This window comes from Thunnus albacares, chromosome 10 (assembly GCF_914725855.1).
Source record: "Thunnus albacares chromosome 10, fThuAlb1.1, whole genome shotgun sequence".
Taxonomy (NCBI): Eukaryota; Metazoa; Chordata; class Actinopteri; order Scombriformes; family Scombridae; genus Thunnus; species Thunnus albacares.
In genome coordinates this window covers 11,306,468-11,316,106 of record NC_058115.1, presented here as the reverse complement: position 1 = coordinate 11,316,106, position 9,639 = coordinate 11,306,468, and the positions used below count along the sequence as shown (strand labels likewise).

General features: G+C 40.6%; 1 protein-coding gene across 2 annotated transcripts; it reads right to left on the bottom strand.

Moving 5' to 3' along the window:
* Positions 1–1,041: 1,041 nt before the first annotated feature.
* LOC122990950 (homeobox protein MSX-2-like) lies at positions 1,042–9,627 on the bottom strand. Of its 2 annotated transcripts, XM_044364528.1 has the most exons (4): positions 4,376–9,627; positions 4,131–4,231; positions 2,888–3,480; positions 1,042–2,134 (listed from the first exon to the last, which is right to left on the bottom strand). In XM_044364528.1, the coding sequence occupies exons 3-4, from the start codon at positions 3,186–3,188 to the stop codon at positions 1,689–1,691; spliced, it is 747 nt and encodes a 248-aa protein (XP_044220463.1). In that variant the 5' UTR covers positions 3,189–3,480; positions 4,131–4,231; positions 4,376–9,627; the 3' UTR covers positions 1,042–1,688. The 2 variants fall into 2 exon arrangements, with proteins under 2 accessions (XP_044220463.1, XP_044220462.1); XM_044364527.1 differs by having other exon boundaries at positions 4,131–9,627.
* Positions 9,628–9,639: the final 12 nt, after the last annotated feature.

Here is a 9,639-nt window from a genome sequence, read left to right as displayed (position 1 = left end):
TTTGGCTAGATAAATATTTATTAAAGAGTACAACACCTCTTCACTTGGGCCACCCAGTTAAACATCCACCAACACGGCAGTGAGGCGTAGACGGTCATATGGTATAGCAGATTAGTAAGCTAAATACCTCAGTGGTTTGACTAATATGTTTTACTTCGTCACAAATCACTTCCTTACTTCAAAGGTTAATAAATGCAGAAACTCAACATAAAGTCTCAAAAGGATACCATGGTATTTTGATTTCAACACCCAGTTGAAACTTTGTTTTTTGAGCAGCAGTGTTTTGGTCAAATGTTGTATTATCTACAAGGGAAAGTTGCTTGGGTACATGTTTGTTTAAACTCATTCTACACCTAATACATATTAAGCAATTAGGACTGCTACACTGTACATTGAACCCATACGATTTACTGTTATAGAATAGACTACTACTTAGCTTACAGAGGCATAAAAAGTGACTTGTCTTCAGAGGAGAACAACAGAGAAGCCACATTTGTCAAAGGAGGAGCTTGAAATCAAGTATGTTGTATTGCAAACAGAAATATCATGGGAAACAAGTGTTGATGTTGGGAGGAAGTTGCATTTCGAAGGTAATGCATAGCACTAAATAAACAAAAAAATCAATTTGGTGGGGCTTTCAGGAAAAAACTCAAAATATCAACACCTACGCCAGGACTGCAGAGACAGCAAATCCTAAGCATGTCTGTCATCCATAGAGGCTTCCTGGCACCGCCGGCATGGCAATTTCTACCTGCTCTGAGCTTTTGAGGAAAAAACATGGCCCACAGAAAGGGACGGGTAGCCTACTAGAGGGAGCCGCTTGCTGAATATGGAGTACACAAGAGGAGGCGGTTGGAGGTCAGAAGCAGATGGGCCACCAAACTCAGCTGGAGCGCTGAAATACCACCGAGTGTTGCAACACTCATTAAAGGCTGTGTATTACTGGATGACACCTGTACGTGAGCAGGGCTACAGTTAGCTTGCCATGAGGAGATCAACCATTCTGTATGAATACCACAAACAAGCAAAGAGAACAAAATAGAGGGTTACTTAAAGCTTTAATTTAATGACAAAATGTATATATGCATCATGAAATATATGAATCTAAGGGCTATCATAAATAAATATGTGTCATTTGGGAATAATTTGGCTTTTAACCAAGCATGCATTTCACCTGGATAAAATGTAATTCTCCAATTGTAGTAGTAATTGTAGTTACTGGTCTCAGAGAAGTATAATATAAAATATCCCTGAATATTCAAGGTTAACAAGTAAAAAATTATATTACAGGTGCTGGAATCATCCAGGAAATACAAGAAGAGTAGAAAATACTAATAAAAAGACAATACACAATAAATGCAATCTGGTATTCAGGACAACAATCAGATAAACGTGGCCCGATCAATATTCCATTCTTTATCAGTGACCCTCTGCTGAATCAGCATTGGCAAACAGCAAAGAAGGATCTTTGAGATGCTGTATCCTTGTCCATCCATGCAAAAAGTAAATGGACATTTTTATATCTTCTCCTTGTAACTCAAGACCAGTGAAGATCATGAAGCTTGAGCACCACTTCACGCTCTTCATCAAGTCTCTCATAAAGTGCACGTCTTCATGATATAGTCTTGTCCATCCTTTTTATACACATCCATGTCCCCACAGTTCTGTCTGTGTAATGCTGCTTCCTCTCAGGAGAGGTTGAACACGCTGTAGCCAACTGGAGAGGTGTACATGGCCAGTTGCGCAGCGCGGAGAATGGGGCTGCGGCTGTATGAGCCCAGTCCATAGAGCGCTGCTGATCCAGCCTGCAGGTTAACACCAAAGGGGAAACCTAAGGATGAGAAGCCAGGGTGAAATAGAGCTTTGGGCCCCACGCCAGCTGCTATTTTGAGTTTTTCCACCTCAGCCTCCTGAAGCCTCTTGGCTTTAGCTCGACGGTTTTGGAACCAGATCTTGACCTGGGTCTCTGACAGCGATAGGGAGGAGGAGAACTCGGCCCGCTCGGCGATGGACAGGTACTGCTTCTGTCGAAACTTCCTCTCCAGGGCCAGGAGCTGCGTGGTGGTGAAGGGAGTGCGGGGCTTGCGGTTGGTTTTGTGCTTCCTTAAGGAGCAGACTGCTGGACTGAGCTGCCCTAGAAGACATACGAAAAGTATAATATACTGTTTCACTGGTTTAAGATCCAAATAACTCAATTAAGGCTTAAACAATTAAATTAGATTAGATAGAAAATTAATCATAATACATTTGCCATCTTTATACCTTTTAGGGCTGTTGGTCAGACAAATCAAGTTATTTGTTATTAAGTTATTAAGACGTCATCTTGGGCTCTGGGGATAGTGACATTTATTAGACTAAATGATAAATATTACACAGATTACTCAATAATAAAGAGAATCTAATTTAAAACAATAGCCCTAATCTAAATTCTCTAATTCAACAGCATAATTTAACTGACAAAAAACACAAAAAGGAAATATATATATATATATATATATACACACATATACACACATATATACATATATGTATACACACACATCTACATAAATATTAGAGTACTTAAATATTTTACAAAATAGTCCTGTTATTATATTTCTTTACACCACTTGAGATGACAGGGGCTGATATTGATTTATAGGCCTATTGTATATTTATTATAATTATTCCAATCTCTTCAATCCTTTATCACATTTACAAAACCTAAAGCCAGCTGTGAACAGCGATTTTACCCTTCAATTTCTCATGTCTAAAACATGTAACTTAAAACTGAATTGATTGGGCAATTTGAATCAGTCAAATACTGAAAATATTATATATACCATTATTTAACAGTAATTCCGTATTGATAAATATTTGACATATGACATTATCCCTGATCACTTACTGGGTGGGGTGGAGAGCTTAATGGGACTGGATATCCAAGACGCACAGTCTCCTTGTTCCGATGGCTCTGTTTTGATAGACACTAACTGTTGGGAAATCTCATCCGGCCTCTGCACCTGATCATCATTCAAAGACTTATTTCCGTTTTGTGTGTCGGTCGCAGCCAGCGGCCTCGTGTCCGACATGAGCGCCTCTACGCTGAAGGGCAGGCAGGACACCTGAGCCGTACGCCTCTTCAGCCGCGGTGCTTGCACATCCTCGTCTGTTGAACACTCATCTCTCCAGTCTCCAGGGGAAAACATGCTTCGCTTTGGGGGTAGAGATCGATATCTAATTCCAGTCCAGAAAACTCATAACTTTTTTGTCATTAAGTGCAAACACGCAGCGTCCAACACGGAGAGAACTTCAGAGTAACAAGTAGTCACAAAGTTGTCAACTTTGTGGCTGGTAAAACTTTGGGAGGTACTCGGACTTCCAGCCAATGATCCCGGGCTCGGAGGAAGACGATTGGACGGTGTAGTTGGATCGGATCTCTGTAGGTGCCACACCCCCGATTCCACAGCCGCACATCAGCCTCATTTACAGTTAATTACGCTGGGAAAAAGGTTGTTTGTTGAAAATAACTCGCACGTTTTCATCATAATTACTGACAGCAATAGACCATTTTTTATTCACTCTGCAAACTGAGCAAACCTTTGTTTGACAGTGAGAGCAAAGAAAAACAGTCCTGCTTGATGAGCTGATTTAATGCACAGGAAATTTAGATGAGACTAAGGCTTGGAAAGAGCCTTTGTGGGAGAGAAAAAAAGAACTTTTACATGTTAATCAATACCCTGTTTACTAAACTCTACTCTATCTTGCAATTAGCCGTGTGGATTGGCCTAAGTGTCTCGGAGCATCAGCAGCACAGGATGAAAAGCATCCAGTGTCACATCTGAAGAGCAGTATTTCCACTTAACAAAAGCTGACAGAGCTCCTAATTCAAGCCCTAACATGCACGACCTGACACACCAATTGTGGGAGTAATCACAATGGTAATCAATAAGAATCATAGTGCTTTTAAATTTCAGACATCACTGTGCAGTAACCACACACTTGAATGTGAGAGTCAGTGGGGAGATGGATTATGGTTTTGGGCAGGCTTTAAAATGACTGTCATTACATTGTTATAACACCTTGTAATTAGGTCTGTGGAATCCGGTTCTTTTAAGCAGGATTTAACAGTAATGATGGAAAATTGCTACCTTCCTGAGGTGTGTGGCGCCCGCTGCGATTAGTCCCAGTCTCTGCTCTGTCGGTGGAGACAGAGGCGTCTCGTGCCTGTTTGAAGCTCATACCTGTAGGGCTTGAGAGTATTAGGAAACATCATGAGAAGTACAACAGCAGTTCTAGTCTTCCTAAACACTGCCTCTAACCACTCACTGATGGGACAAGGCCATGAACTTATCTTGAAAACTAGCCAAAAAGTGCATGGATGCTAGAAACTCACATGCTGGGCTCTATAGTCTGTTCCCAGTTTTCTCTTATACTCTCACATCTCTCTCCGTGTCTGTGTGTGTCTCTCATATACAGATGTCCACACGTACAAAGGCCACCTGTGAAGTGACTGTAGTATGCTGGCCAGAGCTCTGTGATCAGCCCTCAGAGAGACTGTGTGCTCTCTGTAATCAGCAGGATTACAGTGGCATCAGGGGCTCGACTCCCCAGCGCCTCAATATCATTATGCTGCATTCACACCAAATCCGGCACTGCAACGTAGGGGGCTACGATGGTGGGGGCGTGTTGTTTGAGGTACCGGTAAGACAATGAAATACGATCCAGGAAGTCGAGTTGGAGTTACAGATTAATGCATTCGAGGATTTATCAGAAGCCAAAACACAGCGCAGCGGTTTGTAAAACTCACAGACATGATTTTGCAAGTCTTGAAAGTTTTCACGGCGGAAACTGTCGTGTTTTTCACGAGGTAAACAGCCGAATACGTTGACGTTACAAAGTAATCCACCAGGAATGTCCGCTTGTGTGTATGTGATTGGCCACCGCAGTGTGACGTCGGGTTGCGTTTCAGCAAAAATTGATTCCAGTTCAATTTATTGCCAGACGGCCTATGCGGTTCCCAGTCCTGCAGCATATACAGAGTGCCCCCTATCAAATGAATGGTAAGACTGCTGTTTTTCACGCATTGCCGGATTTGGTGTGAATGCAGCCATCTCTGTATGAAGCAAAGTGCTCACACAGCATGAGCTCACTCTGTGTTAAACACATGCAAATCAATTAAGAGGCCCCTCTGTCATTTCAGTGTGCTCCCTACAGATAGGTTTATGGACTGCATGGACACGTGCGTGTGTGTGCATGTGTGCAAAAACGAAGACTCTAGGGGAACAAAACTTACTGGAAACATTTACCCGCAGGCTAATAACAACTAGACTTCTCTATCAAAGAATCCAATTAGTCAAAAATCCAATTGAATGCAAACCTCATTTGGGAACATTTAGGAATTGTTTTGCATGGCCTATGGCAGTAATTTTTGTTGGCAGGTAAGATTTGTCCATCTTTCACCTGAATGTGCGCCTGAATCCCTGCTCAATGTACGGTGTGCGCTTGCAATGACCTAAGTTACCACGATACGAAATGCAACAATTGGTCGAAATCACAGGCAGTCTGTTGATTTGGCCATTTCATGTGGAAAATTTGTAATAATTTAGCAAAATTACAAGCTCTGGCAAATATTGCGTGGATTTCTTGAATTTGTGTTAATTAGGCTATTGCGATTGCAAAATCGCTATTTCCTGGAGGGACTGAAAATGTGTAAGTATTGTTCTTTTAATTCGGCTTTTAGGACCATATCATTATGTTTAAGATGTGAAAACTTAATTACTAACTTTATGAAAACGTTTAATATTAGCAAAAATGTATGACTTCTTATTCCAAAATAGAACATATTGTTGCATTTTATCATTCAATACTGGGACAAGAAAAATACTACAGAAAACTAAAAATATAAAAACTAAAAATAATATTCTCATGAGGTTAGTGGTTATGCTTCTGTGAAGATACACGTAAACGTCTACTGTATGTGGACCACAGAGAGCATGAGTAAGCAACAGAAGCTAACAAAGCATCCGACGTGCACCCATCCCAAATCTCAACATTTCTGTGATCTTGTGTGTCAAACACGCTACTTGTTTGATCCAACTTCCTTTAAAGATGCGTGCTAAAACGGACACATTAATGTTACACACAAAAACCATCTCTGAACAACATTCGTGCAAATTTACTTGCGTGCAGGTGGACAAGTATGATCAAGCCATAAGCAGTGGCTGAGGGAGGCTGAAGCAGTAAAAGTATTTTAAATAGTAATACTAGCAGTAGTAGATGAAGTGGTAACAGCTGTTGTAGTACTAGTTGTACCTCTAGAGGTTTGAAGCAGCAGTAGTTGTAGTGTTTGACAGTCTTATTAGAGGGTATCATCCATAGAATAGCATTGACATGTTTGAGCATAATTAGCTCATGTAGCTTGTCTAGTACATATATGCAGATAACCAGAAGTAGCCTGATTTTAAAATAATTCTATCCAGTAGTGCATAACCCCCCAATAATCTGCCACCAGTGTAATCTGTCTCTGTATTCTTTCCTCCAGTAACCAGGCCCAATTAGCTCGCTGCTGTCCACTGGTTTCAGCGCTGGGAGAGTTCCTGCGGGGTCTCCCTCCCATTGTGGATGAAGACACAGAGGAAGTTAGTTACTGACAGTGCTGGTGCAACCTGATCATCCAAGCAAAGGTTACAGAGTCAGAGTCTCCGAATGGGGCAGAGCCGCGACGGACCAAAGAGCTAAAATCCTCAGCTCACATTGATTGCCCCAAACACCAATTAGCACTGCTCTCTCTTCCGCCTCGCTTCACCTGCGTTAGTTCTGCTGGCAGCAGTGTGGGGTAGGCACACATATATCTGTGCACACTCGGCTCAATGTCTACAGTTTGCGTCTGTATAATCGTTGTCAAAATCCATAGAAGAGCAGCTTTACAAACACCCAAAACATTTTGGTCTAAATCAGGGAGGAAGTTTGCTTTAGTCACTTTATCTATTCCCCATGATCTTCAAAGGACACAGAAAATCAAAAAAATAAAAGCCATGTGCTGATTATTCCTGATATGATATATATTCCTGATTATAAAATCTTGGTCTCAGGAGCTTAGAATCCAGCCATATATTCTTACACACAACTTTAGAAAGTGAGGTTTGGGTCCAACCTACCCATGGCGTTGTTTCCATGATACGCAGCATCATGTTCAAAGCTGAATTAAACACTAACTACAGCTGCACACAACAACCCACAGATTTCTTTTTTTTTCACTGTGGCCATCTTGAGCCAATCAAGACTGAATCAATATTTCATCTGGAGACAGTCAAAATAAACTACCCGGAAAAAAAAAGAAAGGCACAACCGCAGACAACTTCAAGATAACTGATGTTTAATGTTGTTATAAGTATAGGGTAGGGTGGATTACAGCTAAAAGTAAAATGAGCTCTTAAGATGTTTATCCCAAATCTAAGGAAAGTATTTATTTGGGGAGCATTTTGGCCTGCAAGCCTTCAGATTAGTCCTGTGTTATAAAGCTGACACCCACCACTCCCATAACTGTTTATTTACTGAAACACAGTGGTTAAGAGCGTACTTTCTTAAACTACAGTCCTGTTATACATATAATGTATTCTGTACTCTACTTTGCCTGAACACATCTCAAGCATCATAACAGTCAAAAGAGAGTCTCACAGAGAAAAGGATCATCTCCCCTCGTTCCCAATGAGGATCATTTGAATAATCAATGTCACAGTTTCTATATCAAGGGTTCATGTTGGGAACTGATTAGATTTTGGCATAAAAATGGAAATGAGAACCGATTAAGAGGTTGGAACTATCAATTTAACTGAGGGCTTGAAAATATGAACATTCATAACAAACAAACAAGTACCCTAGTCATGCTCTATTGTTTGAGTTTCAAAGCAATTCTGTGCAAGACAGCTATGTCATGCAAATATAATCAATGCAGTTGACAACTTGCAAGGGCAAGAGGCAAACCAAATTTTAATCTGAGTGGGTAATTATCTCCTGGGACGCTGGAGGTGGTTTCTAATTATTGCTTCTTTGGGCTATTCAGTCAGTGCGTTCATTACCTCATGGTTAGTTGATGGATCTTTCAGCAGCTACATTGTGTGTCCACACACTGTTGTGTGTAGCAAGTAAGTTCATAATATAAAACCTGAAGCAAATTAAACAAATCCCCTGACTGATGAAAGCATTGCAGCGACAGTAAATCCCCATTTCACCACAACAAATTACAGTTTTGCAAATGTGCAACGTGCATGTGATACAGCATCTCTGAGTCCGGAACTGCGTCAAACTTTTAAACTTTGCCCCACATTTGCTACATAGAGCACCCTCAGAACACATTAACAATGTGTATGCTTTGTGCTTATTTAGCCTCGGCACTGCATATTATAAGCTACAGGGAATTAACAGCAATTTCATGTCACAGAACTCATTATCATGCAAGGAATGCAGGTGTTGAAACATGTGAATAGAAAGTAAAGAACATGAGGTAAACCATATCCTTAGTTTGGTTTCTTCTGATTCTGTCTTTCAGCCCTTGTACACACAAACACCATCTGCAGAGAGTGAGAGTGGTGCCTTCCGCCTGGCTGTGACAGCTCCTTCAGGCAGGGTGATTACACTGTAGTGTAGCTACAACCAGGTGATCCACAGGTAAAACACTACTTTTCATTTGTCATGGCCTCTGGAGATGAATTCACAAGTGACTATGAGTATATAGGTAACCTTCTTCTGTGGTTATAAAATGTTAAATGTGTCTCTGTATTAAGAGAAAAATTTTAAACTGTTCATTTTTGCAGCAAAGAGAAACTGACAGATTAACAAGACAAAGAATATTGGACTAGAGGAAGTCAGAGTTCATCCAGAGGGAAACATGTACCAAATTTCATGGGAAGGCATCCAACAGTGGCTGGGGTATTTCACAAAAAACTAATAGCGACAACATGGATCACCAGAGTCATTAGGATTCATCCTCTGAGAACCATCAATGTCAAAAAATAAAAATAAATGTACAACATTTTGTTCCAAACCATCAAGTAAATGTTGAGACATTTTACTAAATAAATGAATACACTGACCTGCTAGTGGCACTAGATGAGAGCACCAAGTCATCAGGACTCTTTGTGAACAGAGGATATCAGTACAAAATTTCATGGCAATTTTCATGTCAAAAACTGTCTTTTTTTATTTTGACTAAACTCAAGTTACTGATACATTCATAGGAGATAAATGTTTTTTTCAGGTCTGGAGAACAGCTTAGTTGGTTAATGTGTCTTCTATTTCTCTACAGATGCTACCAGCCACCATGCCGTGCTAAAAGACACATTAGACTTAACACTCCACAGCAGTGTGCTCTTGGCTTGAAAAGGGTTGCTGCCTATTGACTTAATTAAGGCTGATGAAACTGCAAATTTCAACACCCTGAACTCCATCTGGCAGTGAAAATAATTAAATGCTTTTAAGGAGTTGGCATCAATATGAAACACATGAGGCACCATAATCACACTGTGGTTCAGGAGGTGTCATGGTGATAATTCTTCGTATTTCTTTTGTTCTTACAGGAATGCAAAGAAAGGGAAGAGTACTAATATGCTGTCAAACTTACCTTGTGAGGCAGCTGGATTTGCGAGATCACGCAAGAAT

Bases quoted from the DNA above. Each gene is read 5' to 3' on its own strand.
- LOC122990950 (XM_044364527.1), bottom strand. From the start codon at position 3,188: ATGTTTTCCCCTGGAGACTGGAGAGATGAGTGTTCAACAGACGAGGAT. The intron at 2,135-2,887 runs GTAAGTGATCAG...TATGTCTTCTAG, and splicing joins TAAGCTCTCCACCCCACCCA to GGCAGCTCAGTCCAGCAGTC.